Source organism: Acanthaster planci, linkage group LG06 (assembly GCF_054643075.1).
Source record: "Acanthaster planci isolate LZ-2023a linkage group LG06, COTS_SCS, whole genome shotgun sequence".
Lineage (NCBI taxonomy): Eukaryota > Metazoa > Echinodermata > Asteroidea > Valvatida > Acanthasteridae > Acanthaster > Acanthaster planci.
Genome location: NC_141782.1, coordinates 4,895,120 through 4,915,879, shown reverse-complemented (window position 1 = coordinate 4,915,879; position 20,760 = coordinate 4,895,120). Strand labels below are relative to the sequence as shown.

At 40.6% G+C, this 20,760-nt stretch overlaps 1 protein-coding gene across 8 annotated transcripts in view; it reads right to left on the bottom strand.

Annotated features, from left to right (window-relative positions):
- The window catches only part of LOC110989242 (uncharacterized), a 515,163-nt gene that overhangs the window by 406,269 nt on the left and 88,134 nt on the right, over positions 1 to 20,760 (bottom strand). For 7 of the 8 annotated variants that reach the window (XR_015425756.1, XM_087138535.1, XM_087138534.1 and 4 more), the window contains exons 4-5: positions 13,322 to 13,383; positions 5,222 to 5,457 (exon numbers count right to left, since the gene is read on the bottom strand). Coding sequence is in view for 7 of the 8 variants with exons in the window: in XM_087138535.1 (XP_086994661.1) it covers positions 5,222 to 5,457; positions 13,322 to 13,383 (298 nt within the window). In the remaining variant the exon portion in view is untranslated. The remainder of the gene's footprint in view (positions 1 to 5,221; positions 5,458 to 13,321; positions 13,384 to 20,760) is intronic. The other variant, XM_087138536.1, reaches the window with a different exon arrangement.

The window sequence follows — 20,760 nt, the reverse complement described above, 5'->3', positions numbered from 1 at the left end:
CCTTGAAAACTATCGAATTAAGCTACAACTAACTGGAAACAAAACTTGGTCTTCCTCTCTCTGTAGTTTCTTCTTAAATGCATTTACATCGATGGTTATTTTGATATGCTTTGTCGTGGTTTACGAACACGATTTTTGGTCAGACCGTGGTGGTGGTATGTGCGCGGTACTGTACCACATGGCAGCCCATCCATGAACAGTCTTGTCATGCTTTCGTGTCTGTACTGGGTATCTTCACATTGTAGTGTGTAACAGAGCATTTTTCTGTATATCTTTGTTATTGTTAATCGTTCTCATCTATTTTTTTTTAGTGATTGTTCGTTATTTTAAGACCAAACTTTTTATCATTTTCGGCACAAACATCTAACCTTGCAACATCGATAATGAGAATAAGTTTGGAATGATGGTAACTTGTATTCTTTTTGACAAAAGTTTTAGAACCCAGGAAGCAAGTACAAACGATGGTATGGGCCTAGGTGCATTAAGTTAATTTTTATGTAGGCATGCCTATTTTTGTATACGTAAAATAATCACACATGTTGAGTTAAAACCCCAAGAATCTATTCAGACTGAAGTTTTTCAAAATGAAATGAAAACCGAGGCGTACCGTGTAGGCCTGTTAAGCTTGTTTTGTAGTTATTTTTCATTGATGCACATTAAAACAAGAACAAGCACATGTAAAATACTATTGTGCAGTAATGAAACATGGATCAGATATCCTAATGTTTATTAGACATTTGCTCCTTTCCTCAGCAAACGCACAACAAAAAACACAAATTGAAGCCCACTCCACCCAAAAAGTAGAGAAAAGGGTAGAAATCTGTCTCAAACTGAAAATTGCTTTTTACAATGACTGAATGGGGGCAACGGGAACTTAAAACAAAGCTGTTATATTTAATGTAATAAATGTTCAAGAGCACCCTCGGGTGTCAGATTCCTCTATCCTTTAATCCCTGGCTAGAATGTTGATGGTAAGTGATAACAATTTTGAAGAGTTCTTCACTTTTCTCATTAGTAATGGTGTTGAAAATATCCAGACCTCTCAAACAATGGTCTAGCCGAAAGGGCTGTACAGACAGTGAAGTCTGGCCGTAAGAAGAATCACGGAGCTGACTTGGAGACCAGGCTACAGAAGTTCCTTCTTCTGTACAGAGTGACACCGCAAGCAACAACTGCTAAAAGCCCCAGGAAACTCCTGCACAGATGGCATATTCGTACATAGCTGGATCAGCTCCACCAAACCTGAATAAAAATTGTGGGTATACCACAGAGACTGTCTCTTCAGAAGAGGTGTATTTCTGAAAAGAACCAGTGAGCATCAACTCGATGTTTTGGCCAGGATGCTATAGCCATCATCAGACCGTCACTCTCCTGAGGACGGCCAGAGCATCCTGGCCGAAACGTCACATTGACACTCGCCAGTTCTTCTCAGAACTAAACCTCTCCTGAAGATTTATTTTTCTATGGTGTGCATGCAAACCTACAGCTCATGTAACTTCCACCATACAAAGCTTCAAATCTTATTGAATAAGAAGATTAAATGGTGCCAGAAGTAAATGAAAGAGCAAGCTTGTAAAGAACTTTGGAGTAGGAGCCACTTGGCTGTGAGGTCAAGTTCAAAGTCTCCTGAGCTCAAATGTCTGTGAGATACAGCTGGATGATAGAAGATTGCTGAAACACCACATAGACCATGTCAGACACTACTTTCACGACTCAGTTTCCATGATCGACAGAAATCTCTGTTCTGGTCACTGCAGAGAAACATTATTCCGGCTCCCCACTCCAGTCAACCCAGCACAACCAAAACCACCTGTGGACTTCAGGCCTTGAATTAGGTAATTTAAGGGCAAGGCCACTTTGGCTTTGATTTAGCAAAACTATAGAGGGCATCATGGCCAGTAGGGAAGGCACCAAGGCCAGATAAAATCTTGAAAAGGGGCATGGAGGCCAAATGTTAATATTCATTCATCAAAATGTTTTGACAATCAGAACATACACAGTATGCATGCACGCACACACACACACGTGTGTAAACGCCTTCAATCGTGGACTCCCTATTGTTATTTTTTTTTCATTTTTTCTTTTTCGGAAGACCTCCCATATGTTTTGTACACATTTTCCAACCGTGGACTCTTCAGCAATCGTGGACCCTATTGTCCCCTATTATTATAGGTTCACGATTGAAGGCGTTTACACACTCACCTTTACATATGTATACATTTGGGCATTTCCGTTGTTCTCGTGTACGAAACTTCCATACAACACAGGAAAAATTTCAAATCACTGCCATTTCAACAAAATTCAGTTTCCTGGGTTGAAGTTTCGACCGTATGTCCCTTATATAAAACACTTCAATTTGCGACAATGAATGGCACTTGAAAATTCCTCCTTTTTGAGTAAATTTGAAATATCTATTTCGTGAAATTCTTGTGGGGTACCACTTTAGTACCCCACAAGGATCAAAACAGGCCTTGTGGGGTACCTTCCATTGTTCCGGTACCCCACAAGGCACAAGCGCATCCAAACACGCACTCCTCGTACACGGGCCTCAATGTGAATCAATGTGAATTGAGTACCACACATACGAGCACTGAGAAAGAGAAAGTCAGGCAACTCTACAAGTGAAATCTTTCGCACCTACTCCTGATGGAATGTGAGTGCTAAAATAGAGGTATTCACTTTTGCAGTGAGGGTGTCACTGCCTGAAGTATCAGCATATTCCAGATCCGTGCTTCTATGTACAACTGTGCAGTACATACACTGCATACTTTGAATGGACGTACACTGTGTACATTCAGTGCATTGACATCGAAGCCGGCGCCCGTTGTGTGCAACGTCTGTGCATCAATTCTGCTAGATTTTTAGACAGCCGATCGGGGTGGCATGACATCGAAATACACTTTCAATGGGTTTGCAAGCATCTGAAAAAAGGGATTTTCATGTTTTAATAGGCTTAGGGATGTTTATGGAAAAGGGTAAATATTGGGTAAGGCAGAACTGACGGTGAGGACGGATATTTTTGGGGGTACCTCGGCCAGTGGGAAGGGCAATAATGGCACCGGCTGTCATGGCTGTCATTCATTTCAAGGCCTGGAACGTCTGCCACAGTCGGCATCTGAGCCTGGCCAAGTAGAACAGGCTGAAGATCCACCATAAAGGGTGTCTACTCAAGTCAAATGCTCACATAACACTAATCATCATGTGCACAACTGCAGTGTTTTGAAAACAATAAGACATCAGATTTTTCCCACCACTGCCCCTACACCCATCAGGCATTTGGCTCTGAATACTTGTTCTTAGAATTCAGGATTTTCTTGGCAAGTAGACGTATCAGCCCCACATAAACACAGGTTACAATTCATCAGCCAAATCAGTCAATTGTGACCCACTCTGTGAAAAGAAGTCTTAAGTCGACAGAGCCACTTTGGAGTAAAAAGTCCTTTAGAATAATTTTGCAGAGTGTAAACCAATAGGAACGCATAGCATTATTCACCATGGAATATCCACTTTCATTTGGATGCCAAACTGAGTGACAGATCAAAACAAAAAACTTAATTTACTCTTTCCAATACAAATTAAAACTCAAAAAGTGGCTCCGGTGACTTAAGACTCATATTCACCAAGTGGGTCACAATTATTCATCTGTTAGCATGTTCGAGTTATGGAGGATGTGTAAAGATTAAAGGTATTTTGCTGTGGTGCTACATGTATCGGTACATGTACCTGATGTCTGATGACTCAATTTTTTTGTATTAATTAAAGTCTACATAAAGAGGTTGATAGGTAACAGTGAATGCGACTCAAGAGTTCTTAGAGATTAGTGACAAACTTTTAAAGGCTCACTGTATCCAATTCAGTAAAGGTACTTTAAAAAATATCTATTAACAACATATTAGCTGACAACATTATAGAATATGTATGTCCATTATAAATGGGAGACAGAATCAATGTCTCAACTTGTTCAGTGATATGGTAAAACTAAAATGACCATCGAAAACATAAAAAAAGGAATAAAAGGACTGATGAAACCCGAGTAAGAACGACGTCAAACATTCCAGGTAGATTTATTTTCCTCCTGTGTTCCGGGTAATGCTATTCCATGGACAGATTTCAACAACTTATTCACATGAATGGAACCAATTCAAGCAGAAGAATTTACCAGTAATACATCTTCATTAGGGGTTGAGGAGTTGGGTTTGGAATTTGGGATTGGGACTGGGGGTCGGGAATTTGGGTTGGGGATTTGGGATTGGGGTTTTAGGGGGTTTGGAAGTTGAGTGTTTGGGAGTTGGGTGTTTGGCAGAAGCAGCTCAGGAGAATGGGGCATGGCAGAATAGGGTCAAGTTGAAGTGAGTTTGTATTGGGTTGGTGTACAGTTTGGTGTGGGTTGGGTTTAGGGCCAGTATGTTCTCACAAAACCAGTGCCCTCACTTGTCTGAAAAACCATGGATGATTTTAAATGTTAAAGAAAGTGCAATTTTTCAATGCACTAACATATCCCAAAGTCAACTAATGGGTTTTATACTGTAGAGTTCACAGTGTGTTTGAGAGAAATTTATCAAATGGACCCTCTAAGGTCATACGTCATACCAAAACAGGGAATCTGAAGAAATGCGAAGAGTAAAGACAATAGACCTTATTTAGTGAGACGCCAAATGGGGTGGTGCAGGACTATTTTGAGTTCCATGCCTCACTTTCACATTTTACATGTGGCTTAAAACATTTTGATACAGATTTTAATCAAAAATTTTAAATTATTCATCAGCAAAAATGATATTAATTTTTGATGAATTTTTATGCATTCCTTTCATTTTTATTCTCCAGTTCCACAAGTAAAATGTTAAACTCGCTTTCAATTCCATTGGAACTGCAATTGAAAGAAGTTTTTAAAACTCTTTTGCATCATCTCTGCTTTTTACGATGACTGATATTTCTTTTTCAATCTCGTTCCATCTTTGTCTGAATCTAAATGTGTTGGCATTATGGAAAAGCAAATAAATCAAAATCAAGTCAACAATTCAATGCGGCCAACTTGTGAATAAGGCCAATCATCACACAGACACAATGATGGCTTGTCTGCGCATGCTTAGTGAGGACATTATTTGTGAAATGAATATGTGATCATACACAAGCCCACACACCCAAAAACTGTTATGACTTAAACTGGGTACAGGCTTTATCAGATGTTGAAGAGGAATTATCAAATTAGCCAAAGACTTACCTTAGCAAGCTCTGAGAACAAACTTTCCAACTCTAGTAATGTCAGATTACTTGCAATACGTCCAAGACGTGTTACGGATGTGTTCCGAACAAGTGACCACACATCACATACCCCACGCAAAATCAGGGTTTGTACATCAGTGAGGTGTTCATGGAAGCTATGATGACTGGCGTGTAACTGTAGCCACTCCATTATATGGATCATTGTCTGGTTGCGAACCACTGGCATATCACAAGCTGGATTTAATGTGACAAAACAGAATGAAACATTAATTCATATCTTAATGGGAATTAAACATGACAGATGATATCTTTGAAGACTAAAACAAATGTTAACAAATTTAATGTTCTGATGAACAACGCGACTGTACGTACAAGTAGGTTTTATTTGATCAAGTTATCGTACATGTACAAGTAACATGTTTGTTATAGCTGTGTTGTACTGTATATGTAAGAGAGGTTCAAAGTGGGTGTCATCCATCTGTGGAGATAGTCCATATTGTCTTAGGGGGCAAACTGTGCAAAGGTGGAAGTTCTTGTTACTGACTATGCCATTATCAACACTTTCCTCCCTGAGATGCCATCTGACTGCAAAACATTTCTCCAGTATCACAAGGTGGAAGTTGACTTCCAGTATGCTGCTTTGCCAATGTCAGCAATCAGCATACCCTAACCGGTTCATGGGATCCCACTCAGGGCAGTAGTAGGCTAACACATGGATTGTAAAATACAATGCCGCTATGATGAACATGAGGTTTGAAGGACCCAGTGGCCATTCCTCAACACTGGTGGCGCCCTTTACAGTTTACAGTATTGCTTCACAGATTATTCCCCAGCACATGGTGTCACTATTCAAGTCAGAAAAAGTGTATTGACCCGGCAGCCATTTCTTCACATACTTTGCTCTAAATTTAAGTAGATTTTCGAAGTTTTCTTCTTCAGATCACACCATCCATAGTGCTGTAGACCATTATTGTTTACGAGCCCTATTCAGGAATACGGTCAGCAGTACATGGCTGTGTTGAATTGGCCAACCCCTGTACGAAGCCAGTTGAAGGACACCCATTCTCTCCTTAGAAGGATAGCAACTGGAGGTAGAGCTGTTTGGGGGCTGACATTCAGTTGGTTAGGTCAAGGTGTCTGCTGCCAGGAAGATGTTACTGTCCAAAGACAGCAGCTTTGAAGCATGACGGGAGAAAGGATGGCATAACCTCAGGCACTGTTGGCCAAGGCGTTGTGATTCCTCGACTGTGTGGTGTAATAGATGTTATGGGTCTGTTAATGCTTTGGTTACCTGCCTGTGTGTGAGATACTCTCTGCGGAGAGGTACAGGTGCAATTTCCAAGAGTACAGGTAGGTATAAACCAGGTGGAGTTGGTCTCAGACATCCAGTGATAAGACTTGGTGTGTCATTCAGAGTTGCATCCGACTTCTTAGTGTGACAGCTTCTGCAGCAGTCAGGGGAGGCATACTCCGCAGGGCAATAGATGAGGGCAAGGGCACTGGTACATAGGGTGGATGTAGTAGCACCCTAAAAAGAACCTACCAGGCGGACACCTTTGCACGCACAGACTCAAGGTGCTGTCTATAGATCAGCTCACTGTCTACCTTCAAACCAATATAAGTCGGCACTGTGTTGTATGGCAGGGCATGCCATCAAGGTTGATCTTGAGCTGGCCATTTGCCTCCTTGGTGTGGAGGTGGAAAGCTGTTGCTGTTTTCTTGAAGTTGGTGGCTAATTGGGTCATGTTGCAGTTTGTATGTCCTTTACTTTGGTCCAGACTCTGTCAGAGTGAAGGAGGGCAAGATCGTCTGCATACTAGACCATGAGGCGTTCCTGCAATATCTGCTCAGAACCTAATTTTCTTGATCATAGCGGGTCTATGTGGAAATGGTATAATTTGTTGGTGGATAGTGTGTAGATTACTAATGCTTAAATCCCCCATCTCTATTGTACCAAGTTCTCAAGATATTAACATTTGAAATTTCCTCATAAAAAGCTCCCTCTATTGGTCAAATAGTGTCAACTGTCCACATTTTAATGGGACAGTTTGGTTTATGTGTGAAAAGAAATGTGAAGCCCTTTCTTTCAACCTATTTCATGTACTGGCCCCCTTGACCTGAGTGATGTTTTTATATCCTATATTACAAACTGCAAAGGTACAGTTACAAAATACATGTACACCCAAATAAAGTGAAATGAATCTGCAGAGCAACAAAGTTTTCCATTACTTTTTTCCTTCTGTTGTTAAGTGTTTATTTCAAAAGACACAATAGTATATTCTCAAAGGACCTGTAGCAATCAGCAAAGCAAAGGCAAGACAAGTACAAAATTGTGCTATAGCCTCAATGAGTCTATAAGGCTTGCAGTCCGTGTGTTGATGGGAAAAAATACAATTATGTGAATATACGCAACCACAACTTGATACTTCAACCTAGGATTTCCTGCACAGCCTCATCCCAACAGGAGGTGCAATGTTCGTTACGTGTACCTTGAGCAAATGAATTTGAAATTCCTGACCATCTTCGTAAAAGGACTCTATCCACAACAATGTATTGTACTTGTGTATGTATGCATTTCTGCATTTGTTTTTATTAAAAGACAATTTTGAAAAATTTCTTTTGAGATTTCATGCCCATTCAAAGACTGTTTGAATACATGTAGCACTTCATTTCTAAAATAACAACCACACTTAATCTGCATATATAATTCCCCCAACAATCAAAATATATTTTGCATACATCTTTTACATACAGTTTTGAACAAGAGCATAACATGACCGGTGCATTCTGTTTACCAATTTTGCAGAATTTTCCATAGATGTGATTTGTTTTCTTAAGCAGGCCTCGATCTCGGGGGGGGGGGGAAGGGGCAGGCCACTTTGGCCTTGCCTTCATCAAATTTCAACAGGGCACTAGGCCAGCTGGAGGGGGCATCAAGGCCAACTATTTTGAAGCCTTTGATTTACATTTTTAACCAGTCATGTCATGAGTAGGCCTATAAGCTATTCTCTTCTTGAACACCATGCTATCCCCCTTCAATAAAAGGTGATTTTCATGCTGCTATTATTTGTCGCATTCCCTGTATAAAATTGTAATGTTCTTTTTTAATTAATTACAATTACCCGGATGATTTTTCATTCCAAATCCTACCTCTGATTTAATGCTTGCTTAGATTTCGTATCCCTTTCCCGTTAGAGTTCAAGGACTCCTAACCTCTGAAACTAAGTTTAAAATATAATAAATAGTGTTTATCCTTTTATTTAAATGAAATGGGGATCCTTTTAAAATGTTTACTGTTTGATACATGGTTACGGAAAACTCTGGTCAAAGTTGGCATCATGCAACTCGCAAGTTGGTCTTTTGATAAAAGTAATGATCATGTGTTGATGTATTTCCATTGATAATTTTTAAGTGGGCATGTTCTCTTGGTTCCTTTTCCACAAAACCACAAGAAAAAATCCTTGGTATAAAGTGGGCTGTAAACAAACAATCGATTTCTGGAGCTTTGTTGTTGTTGACATGAAGTAGGCCTACATGTACATTGCGTGTGCATGAGCGCACCCACAAAGGGGTTTCCCCAATATTTGCATCAATACCAGTACCCCCTCTTGTGCACGTGCATGCGCTCTGTCCCTTTTTGGAGTCACCCTATTAAATGAAGTTTTACTTGCAGCCGGCCCAAGATCAGGCCTGCACGCGCTGGTGCATAACATGTGCTAGCATTACGTCAGTACAAATGGCATGCATGGGTCGTCCTCAGTTTAGAGTGATGATCAAAATCGAGGACAAACCAGAAATAAGCCAGGGCAGATCAAAGCAATTAAATTTGGTGCAATGAATTATATGGATAGTATTAAGATTTCGAAGTCATTATTTTTTCTAGTCAAGACTGAGTGCTGACTTTGCCGGAGTTTACAAGTTTATAAATACTTGATCCCTACTTTTTCTGGAAAACAAGTTTGCAAGCTTCTGGCATAACTGCTTCTGCCAGTGCCACTGCAATTGCCTACAGGTAGTGCATTAAAGCTGACTTGGTGTTCTTGAACAAGCATCCACTTTCACTTGCTATTGGCAGTAGCATTGGTCCCAAACTATAAGACAGAACTTCTTGCATGTTTGCATTCCTTATTCTACTGATGATGAGAAGTCGACCAAAGAGATCACGGTTAGCCTTCAAAGTGACTTGCTTTCCCTTTACTTATTTGGAAACTTTATTTCCTAGATTGGCAAATGTCAGTAACTTTTTTCTTCTTCAATGTACCAAAGAACCCATTCTCGCTAATCTGTAGCCCGTCCCTACAAAATTCCACAAATGCCAAATCTCCTCAGCTTTCATCAGATGTTCATTTATTTTCTTGGATACAACAGCACCAGACGAAATCTATACCAAGTCATTCTCTGAACACTCAAAGGGATTTATGCCAGTGGTCTCCATGACTGCCTGCGTAGCTTGCTCATCAAGTCGTGAACAAGTTGCATCAAGATTTTTATGGGATCTCTGTCTGTTAGGCGCCATCTAGAAATTGACGAAGTGTTCTTCCGCGGTTTGTTGGCATTCTCGCCAGTCAGTCTGTCCTAGTCAAGGAGGGTGAGAATACGCGGATTGGACAGCAGTGTGCGCTCTTGCGTGGCTAAGTTAATGAGCAGGGCCTTTGTCATCGCAGCAATGGATGCAACGAAACATGACTAACCTCATGAATACAGACGGCAGGATGCAGAATGCCCGTCCTTTAAATACAGTATGGCAAAAGTTTTGATACATTATTCGTGTATTTTATTGACAGGAATAGGCATTCTTTGATCAAGATGTATCAGTTTTTGTTCATTTTGCAAAGTGTGCATGAAAATAAACAAGCCATTTACAGATTGTCTCAACCAGGGGCCGATTTCACCAAACTCACCCTAAGTTGCGACCAATCGTAGAGTTGCGATGCATCGTAGCGCTACGATGAATTGTAGCTACGATGGATTCTAAAATGGATTTCACGAAACACGTCGTAAGCGCGATTCGTTGTATTTTTTAATAAGAGGGGGTACATTTATTGAACGAGGATGAACCTTAACCTTTGACGGCTGTTCCATGTTTGTTAGCACGAGGGAATTTAGTGTTAGTATAACAGTCGTTGTTCCGCCAAGATCAACATGGCGACGAGTACGCTGACGCACAGAAATGACAGAAAACAATTGGACAACTCATTCTACCTCCATGGTGTGATGGAGGATTGGCAAGATGTGTCGTCTGCTAGGAAATGAAAGGTAAAAAAGCGGAAGTCAATTTTTAAAGAAAATAGAAGGCCTTGTGTAAAATCAAAATAAACTGCAGCCTCGGCAACACCCACAGCGCCAACAAGTAGACAGTAGACAGCAAAAATAACGACACACGTTCGTCCGTCCACGGTGGGTTCAACTCATTTGCAGAGCCCTATTTTTAAAATTTCAAGCTAAAATTCTTCTTATTTAAAAAAACCCGATATTTAAAACATTTTTTATTTGTACTTATCCAACACTGGCAAGCAGCTCTTTTAAGCTAACTTAGCTGCAGGTCTTTCTTGTATTCTATAACTTCCCCAGCGTTGTTCGAATTGTTACAATTGTATTGCAGTCTGTCTCTCCCCTTGTGCCGCTTTTGGAGCATGTGGCAGTTTTTGGCAGGAATTTCGACAGACATGGTCAAGAAATGATCTATTATAATGGCTAGAGCATACAATGGAGGCACTATGGCTGTAATCTCCATGTTTTGTGACAGGCATTCGAATGACTCCATGGATGTTCACCATGCGCCATTTTTCCCGTAAGTCTTCAATGGGGGAACATCGGGTGCCTGCAGATTTTACATGTAATAATTCAAGTTTAGTGTTTTCACCACAGAGTTATTAATTAATTGGTGTTAACATGACTGTTGGCTTTTACTGATTTCAGGGTCTGGTGTGCCCGATTGTTAATTCAGCATTTATGGGTGAGCCAGGTGTGTTATAATTGTTACATTAACATGGGCTACAGTGCCATGTTTAGAGTTGTATAATGGTGGGCCAGGTGTGGCCTGACTTTGACGGCCAGGTGTGCCATATTTATGGTGGGCCTGGTGCGTCCTTATTACACGTATGATGGTCTGGTGAGCCATACTTGTAGCAGGGTCTGGTGTGCCCTGAATATTAACCCCTTCACAACGAGTGACTGCAGATGCCGCACCTGGAGAAAAGTCTAATTTCCCGATGTCTGCGGTAGCCACATACCACACCTGCAACTTTTATTTAGTGTACACCTGTAGTTACTGGGAGTTTTGCACTGAATGGAAATCTGGGGCAACTAGGAGAGTTGGTCAACCCAACGACACCCAGTAAATTGGATTTTATTCATCAGAACACCCCCTTTGTCTTTGATTGAATATCCTGGGTAATCTCTGTGGAGCGTCGCTGACTCTGCTGTCAGGGCTTATGCAACGTACGTTGTGTGGGCCCGATGAACACAGGCCATTGACATGGTGTGCACGCCATTGTTTACTGCCCTGCTGGGCCCTGAACACATGCACAGCACCCCAGCTCCCACACTCGGGATATAGATGGTCCATTGTTCAGCATAATTAAGCCATTTGTGTCGTCCCAAAAAGAATGTTTTCTGTAGCCCTCGGTAAATATTTTCCTGGCCACTCCCCAGCCCTTCAGTTGTGTTGCAAGATGTCCTCCAGTGAAGAGGAAACTCTGATGGTGACTAGTGGTTCAGATTTCACGTAGGAATCTAAGTATAGTTCAGAAATTGAAACTAGTGGTAGCGATTCTAACAGGCAACCGCCGTTAGTGAGGCCTGCCAAGAAGAAGGTCAAGACTTTATATGAAAGTGTTCTTATTTTTGCTTGATGTTGCTCTTGTAAACTCTTATCTTGTGTATAAGGAAATTGGTGGCACTGACAGTTTTTTGACATTTAGACACATGTTGGTGAAATTTTAGAGTTGCGTGCATCAAATTTGCCAGTGTATCTATCAAGAAGTAGACCATTTTGTTTAGTAAATCAGTACCATCAGTGTTGTAGTCGAGTACTTTTTTCTGAGTACCAAGTGCTGCCGAGTACTTTGACTGCCGAGTACAAGGACAGAGCGAGTACTTTTCAAGCCGAGTACTGGTTTCCAAGTACAAGTACTTGCACTTCCGAGTACAAGTACAAGTACTTCTAATTCCAAGTACAAGTACTTCTAATTCAAAAGTAGTTTTATCTTAATTTAGAGACTCTAAGACCTGCCACTGTGTAAAAGAAACACTGAATGCAGATGACATGGCTACAAGAACAAGTGATCTGGCTAGCAATGTCACGGTCACTACACGTGCGTTACAGCAGTTGACACAACGTGCACTGTGCTGCGAAGTCTATTTTCCAGGCTCAATTATTTACATCCCCGTGATTTTCTGTATGCTGGGTTCGTTGTTAGAATTTTCGGGTCCAGGAACCAGACTACCAATGCCCAAGTAAATCGCGGGACCATTCAGGAGTACCACAATATAATTTGATTGGTTAAGTATGCGCACAGATGGCAAATGGGTCATATGCGTTAATGGTCCCACGTTCTGCCTTCTCTTTGTCAGAACCGTATCGAATATCGGGTCATTGGAGTCAGTATTTTTGTACCTTATTTTAACGGCCGTTCATGGTAAGTTAATTTAAAGGATTTTTTTATCGAGTACTGTGAATCGAGTTTGAGTACTTTGATGATCAATTACAATTTTTTGATGTCGAGTCCCGAGTATTTTGTAGCCCGAGTACAAGAACTGCTAGGAATCAAGCATGGGCACCAAATAAAGGCATGGACACAGCATGGTTCAGTGGATGACAGGTATTGGATATGCAAGCAACTGTTTTGGCAGTGCAACCTTATTAAGTTCAATGTCTTGGTTAATGTCATTTTTCTACAATTTGATTGGCAACTTCAACATTAAATACCTCAAAAAGGATTTTAAGCAAAATCATTATCTTTTCATTGTAACATATACCTGCTATCATCATGCCAAGCAAATCACAGCTACACACTGACCTAATGAGCCATAATGGGTCTTCAGAGATTTATTTTTTAATCATGTTGAATTTAAAACAAGATTTCAAATGTATTACCATGAGTAACTGCAACTGTAAGGCTCTTCAACAGAGGTTGACAGACATCTTGACAAAGGTACCTATGGCATGAAAATCAAAAAACAAATGAAAACAAATGTGAAAACTGGTCCCCTCTGAAGAATCTTGCTCTAGAATTGAAGAGGCCCCAAAATATCAACTTTGCTTTCCTGTAATGTGCACAAAATAACTGAGCTGTGATTTTAATGTGATATTTTTTCATTTAAATATTCAAAGTTAAAAACCATTTCAATCTGACCCATTCATGTTTATTTCTAACGATGTCTGCAAAGTTTAAATCTATTAAATTTTTGGAGAATCAGCAACATTTAAAGAATGTTGTAAAAAGGTCAAACAAAGTTTAACCCATCACCATGTTAAGGCTGTGCTGCATATCCAAATATCTGAATATTAGTTTTTGATTTGAACATTCGAATGCACAATTGACAAACAAGGGAGAATTTCTTTTTAAATGAAAAAAATCTCACTATGGAGGCTTGTTTCAAGCAGATTCCAAACACTTAAAGGAAGCTGATATACCCAACAGTCCAATATAGAATTCATCCAAGACTATGGAAACAGCTTTCAAAACAAAAACAAAACCGAAAGTGCCAAGAAAGTATTCTTTTTAATGATGATGTATTGAAGTAAACTTTGTTGATATAAGATATGACTAAACAAGGCAATACTTCAATTTCAAATTGAATGACCGGAGGTTTGGAGAAGAAGCTGCATCAGACGAAACTGTAAGTAGTCTCTTGGCGACCACAAATTCTGGTGTTTGTTCATTGCAACAATATACAGAGATGCCACAGGGTCTGCTCAAAACAACTGAAACGTTTTTATCATGGCAGATAACAGTGAAGGGCACGACCGAGCCTAGTGAGCGCAGCGCATGACAACCGGGTTCTCTTCTCTTGCAGCTGTATCCAGTTCCACTTATTTTCATCTTTGATTGGATGGATTTAATACAGTGTATGTCCATTCTTTCTAAAACTTTTTCCATATTTTGACAAAATCTGTAGCATCAGGTAAATGAGAATTCCTACTCAAAACTATGCACAATTACGTTGTAGACATTAATCGACAGCTTGTCCTGCGAAGACTAATGTAATTAGTTCCTGACTTATGTACAATATTCCTATTCATACAATCACTGCGATTGGGAATCACTGACTGTCATAATAGTTTTAAATTAAAGGCTTAGTGTGCTCAGCACACTAACCACCCAAGGTGCATGTTCAGACAGTTCATTGCACTGTGAAGTACTTGGTAAACATAGCGCTGCTGGACTTCCAGTCGTTTAATGATCATAAAGGTACGCAAGTGCTGGCAGCACATGCCGCGTCTCATGTAAGCTCAGCAACCTTTGTTTTTAAATGGACAGAGCTACACATGCATGCTGTACATGGAGTGTGCAACCGTAATTGAACTTGAGATGCGTTTGGGGTGAAAATAAATGCATTCCTGTTTGTGTTTTCTCTTACAGCCTTTCTTTCAAGTCAGGAGGGGTAAAAACGGAAAAAAAGAGTTTTGGGGGTCTGTTTGAAAAATAATAGATGCGGATAAAACCTAAAAAGTGCCATCTCAGAAAATAATAAACCCGTGTGCACACACTTTCTTGACCAATCAAAATCAATTATACTGTCTTGTATACTGTGATTTACACAACTGGAATATCACCTCTCAGCAGGCATGATCAAATGTTACTTCATGTTCAACTTGCATGCTGTTGCATAGGGAGACTGTCTAGGGTATTTATGAATAAGGGAATAAAACTGTGGTGACGTATGTGAATCAACTTGTCGTTTTTAACAGGTGAGGGGCCTGGTTGTCAACAATGGCCCTCACCTGCAGCTTGGGTCACTCAACAATCAGGCTATGAATCACAAGTTTACACATAATCCACATACTTTTAATCTCATTCATAAGCATCTTCTTGTTAAAAAGGATAAAAAAATTGCACAAATGGACGAAATCACAAACAGTTTCACAAGGCAATCTTGCTTCATAATGACTAGCCATAATCGGGCCTATTCATTAAAAACCAAAATGGCGTATTTGCAGCTTTTTGACAATAGCGGGCAAAAATCAAATTTAAAGAATTTAGTTGCTTTTTGGTAAAATTTACTGTAAATGCAACATTCCATAAATAAATATGTGAAATAAATTGCAATAGAAAAAAAGCTTTTTATTTCTCATGTGCAAACTTTAACTAGAGTTTTCAGTTTTTCCCACTTACACTGAAGCCACTCATGTACACTATGCATTTTCAGATCGAAAAAAAACGCCTTTTTTTCAACTTACAAATGAAGTATCTTTTTTGTCAAACCCCACGAGCCTGGTACCATTCAAAGTAGCACAATCGGATCTGTAAAAAAATGCTTAGTTCACAGCTGTATGTGCTACATACCAGAGCTCAGAAAGTTATGAATGAACCACTACGCTTCGCCCAATCTACTCTTGGAGACTTTTGAAGTCGCACGATTCAGCGTTCGCGGCCCCAACATTTTGCCAAAGCTTGCGTGAAAGGCAAACTTTGGCTGCACCTCCGCGCCCCAATGCAAGTTGATCGACATGGTAATGGGTTTCACCATTGCCCCAAAGGGGTATTACTTCAAGTTGCTCGATGTTCACAGCTGAATTGAAAATTCACAGGTTGATTTTGACACGAATTTGGACAATCAGAAGGTATTAAAGAACATATTTGACATGAATCACAATCTTTTCTAATAAATATGTGAAATTTAAGTCCCTATGTTTTGTACTTTTGTGCGGAGAGAGATTTTTGGAGAGCTATTCTGGGGCTTTTTGACAAAATTTATATAACCGTGCCATGTTATTGTATGGAGCCCCTAGTACTGCGCTATTGTACTGAGTGAGTGAGTGGCCGTACAGAGTTTGGGGGTTTTTGCAGTATGAATTTGAGCGTCATCGTAATTCAGGGAAGGTGATTGTGGGAAGAGAGCAGATTTTGAAGTAATTTTTTATAACAGTTAGACCCCAGGGTCATGTACATTTCGAAATATGAGTTTATCGTCGATGATTATTTGGAGCCATACGTAGGTAGTTCACAACTTAGTGAACATCTGGGTAAAAGCAGAGAAACACCCCTACAATGGCATGGAAATGTCCACTGTATAGCTTACGTATGCGCGGTCTGTTTATTTTTGATGGACGATACCATTCGTGATTTTAAGGGTGTTTAAGTTATTAAATATGGGGACTAGTTTTTTTTATATTTTAGCTGTTGTTATTTGTTGCATTTAAATAGTTATCATTTCTTGTATGAAATTATGTACAGAACATAAAGGATAACCAAATAAATTGGAAAATATTCACTCATGACATTAAGTTTTATCAGACAAGACAAATCAAAATGAAATGTCGCTTTTCACAAAAATAAAACTAAACCAGAAACATAACATGTAAACTATATCCTATTTCATTCTTTTTTTTAAGGCCAACCTCACAACCATTCTGGAAATAAACAGAATCACAATGGAAAATGTTAGGGCAGCTAAGGCTCTCCTCTACCACACATCAGAGGAGGTCTCCTAAAACGTCCAGAGAAGCAAACTGGAACTGCATAACAAAAAGTGGCAATGCAAAGGAACCAAATCATTGCTAAGCAACAGCTGCATCTGCTTCCACTGTACCAAAGTGATCCTGAATCTCTACTGCACAAGAAAGTGAAGCATAATGCCGGGAAAATGATGTGACTGTTGGGTGGTTCACTGCTGAAGTAACAGGAATTTACAGCAGAAAGAGAAACAGCATGCAGTGTGAATACAAAATAGTACATGACAGTTTTCCTGATGATGAATGGCACTTTCCCCTGCTGAAAGATATGAAAAATGGTGACATCATTGTTATTTAATAGCAAGTAAGAATTATCAGATGAAATTTCTTACCTTATCATGTTACAATTAGAACTTTCTGGTCAATGTTCTACAGTGTGTCATGGAATGTCAGAAGAAGTTAAAATGAATGAAGGTTACGCTCTGCACTACATGAAATAATTAAAGTTTCTGTTCATGCTATTACATTACTTCCGCATATTTACGGGCCATAAATGAAAAGAATGTTCCCAGTAGGAAAATATTGCTGTTCACACAGGAATGAGTTACAATTTTTAAAACCACCTACATGTAGATATCCTGAAGAGCATGAAAAACTGCACCAGTGTGTGAAACTACATCCAAATATCTCCAATATTAATTAAGTTTCATCAATTTTACGACTTTGACATGGCGGAAATGTGCACGATTTGGGTTGATTAGGGGGTATATGCTTTATGTGCAGCATAAGGCTTCAGTGTATACCATTGTCATGAACATATAAAATGTGATACATGTATCTCAAAAATTACTCATCCAATCTAAATGATTTAAAAAGCATTGTGTTCCTCTCAGTGAGAGCATATGACACCAGTTTTACGGTTCCTGGGGGTACCAATATTTTTGATCTGAAGACCCTACTTTAACTGTTCACAGACATGGAATTCTAGGCTGCCCATGGTGGTGGGGTGGCACATGTAGATCCATCCTGCAGTGATAAAAGATGAGGGTCAAGGTATACTCCCCTCCTTCAAAGGATTGAGTCAGACACGGGATGTGTGATAAAATAATTATTTTAATTGATGATTCACAGCTTTCATCTCCACACACTCAAGCATTTGCAAGTCAAAACAACCCTTTATGCAAAATAATTACAGACTGTTTAAACTCAAGAAACATTATTGTACACAAAGTTGAATATAGTTTCTGCATAGTTCTTTTAGACAATGTTATGAAAACAGTTTGGCAAAACATGAAATTGAAACATACATATAACATTTACATTTAGGTGAATTTCCCCGGTGTGGTAGCTCAAACTCCTTCCCCGCGTTTAGTGTGGATCCAATCTACTAGAGAATACCTACCCAAATAGTCACTATATATGCTAATTTCCCATGCACCTATTATTCATTCGCTGAAAAGATTTTCATCACCCGTGATGCACCCTAACCTCCCACAATGCAGTGCGGCCTTGCCGCCATGATCATCCTTCTTTTCGAAAGCGGCCAAAAAGGTTGGAGCCAGAGTGGGGAAGACGGCGGGAGAGGACTGCATACTCCAGTAGACCCAACCCACAGTTAATGTGGGGAAGGAGTCTATGGCGCTCTACCTACCCAAACAGTCACTACAAATGCAGAGTAGCACCAGTCTAGGTGGGGGGTTGGCAATGGAATGTTGGAATGTAATGCTGAGAATACACTTTTACATATAAACAAGGATATATATTTTACATATATACACTTTTACATGTATAAATTTAAGAAATAGTACAGGAACTTCATAATGATATGTTGTCCGTCCTACAGGAGGTCCCTTTGACCTCTACGTTGCGGACAGTAGGACTGTCCTGCCATTTGCGATGTCGCTCTGCAGGACATCCCTCAAGTAGCAGGAGGTAGAAGGAGACTTCCAACATGGCGTTTTGCAGAATTCTGCAATGGAACTATCTCAAGAGTAAGACCAAGATGCAGATACTGCTCTTACGTCATGAACCCTGATGTAGTGTTGACTATGTTTATCAGAGCTTGACGGCCAAACTGGATTACCAAATCTAATGGCCGAAGCCCTCCAACAGGCAATAGTGTACTGACACCACTGGATGGTGCGGTCTCATGAAAGTGACAAGCACAGGGGGTTAATAATGTTGTGTCCCTAAATATGAAGTCGATGGTAGCATGGACTTTGCTAGTGTCCATGGGATGTGATATTTGGGGTCAACAATTTATGAAAAGGTGGACGGGAAACAAGGGGTTTGGGTGACGGTCGAACTGTATAGTTGGTTTATTGCTCTCACTTCTCTTCATTAAAGTTCAATGTGGGTTTGAAGAAGTTGTAGCTTGACACAAGACAACACATAAAAGACAAAGTTATAGAAAGGCAAAATTATAGAGAGACGAAGTTGTGTGCAAGTGTAACTGAACTACGGTTTGGCAGGACCATTGGAAGTGCAAGTCGGATGGGTACGGTAAGGGTGTGTAGCATAACTAGGCTACACTCATCAGGTGGAGCCGTGGTAGGAGCTGTCCCGGGCCACCACAGTGACTAGCAATAGCTGGATGGGGCTAGCGCCGGTACATGTATGTACCGATCGCACTGCCGCTCAGACTACAATGTCATTGATGAGCGCAACGATAGAATTGCCGCACTATGTGCCATTGGCTCAGCGTAGAGACGGGGAGGACTGGGGCTAGTTAGCAGGACAAGGGTGGAGAGGGACACGACTCTCACTAGCACCCTGGGCTAGTTTGTAATGCTCTCGCATTGGTCCAAGCTAAGCTAGCTAGGCATTCACATGGTTACATTTCTTTGCCATAAGAATGGTTACTATCGCACTTCTCTCGGAAAGGGTCTAACCACCGCACTATGTTAGGTTTCGCTCTCACAACAAGAGTTGGTCCGCCGCACCTGACCAACGAGCTAGGGAAATCTGCTCTATTTATAGGATTCTAGTGGCTTAGAAATAAATAACATATGAGCGTCGCTGAACAGCTCAACCAATGAGAATCTTCCATCTTAAAGGGTCACATGACTTCCTGCTAGAGTCATGTGCGAGAATCTAAGTGTTGTGTGGAAAAAGGTAAAATACAGAATAAGAAGTTACGTGTACAGTGTAGAGCCAAACCGAGCAGAGAAAACACAAGAACAAAGGAGTGAAAGAACATGGCAGAGTACAGCATAAATAACTTAATACAAAATAATGCGACATGTACTTCACCATCAAGAACATTAAGCTAGACTGTCAGGTGGACCACATACTGCTATTCATGGGCTCACAAGGTCTACGCATGTACAACTCGTGGGGACTGCTACAAGCTGAGGCAAAAGACCCAGCTAAGGTCTGGGAGGAATTTGAGACCCAGATCAAGCCCAAACAAAACTTCCGTGTGGCCAGGCTCTCGTTACAAACACTTACACAGAAGGAGTCAGAGAGCATAGATGACTTCATCTCGCGACTGAAGTTGCAGGCCTACAAATTCGACTTCAAAGATGATGATGAAATGAAAAGTCGCATCGTCGACCAACTTATCGCAGGCACACGATATCCAGAGCTACAGAAAAAGCTGCTGGGTAAGCCAAAGACTTTGACCCTCGACCAAGCAATCGACCAAGGCCGCACACATGAAGCCGCCGTCACGCAAATGAAAGAACTGGCTCGTGTACAGAATGCAGACACCCCTGTGCATGAGTTGCGCCGGTCAAACAGATGTCGCAACTGTGGAAGATTCCACTCATTAAAACGGCGTGACAACTGCCCGGCATACGGAACGACATGCCGGAAGTGCGACAAACCCAACCACTGGGACAAAATGTGCCGATCGTCGGAAGGACAGCCTCCAGCTCAGGGTGCCAGACCATCACGTTCATGTTCCCGTGGCAGGC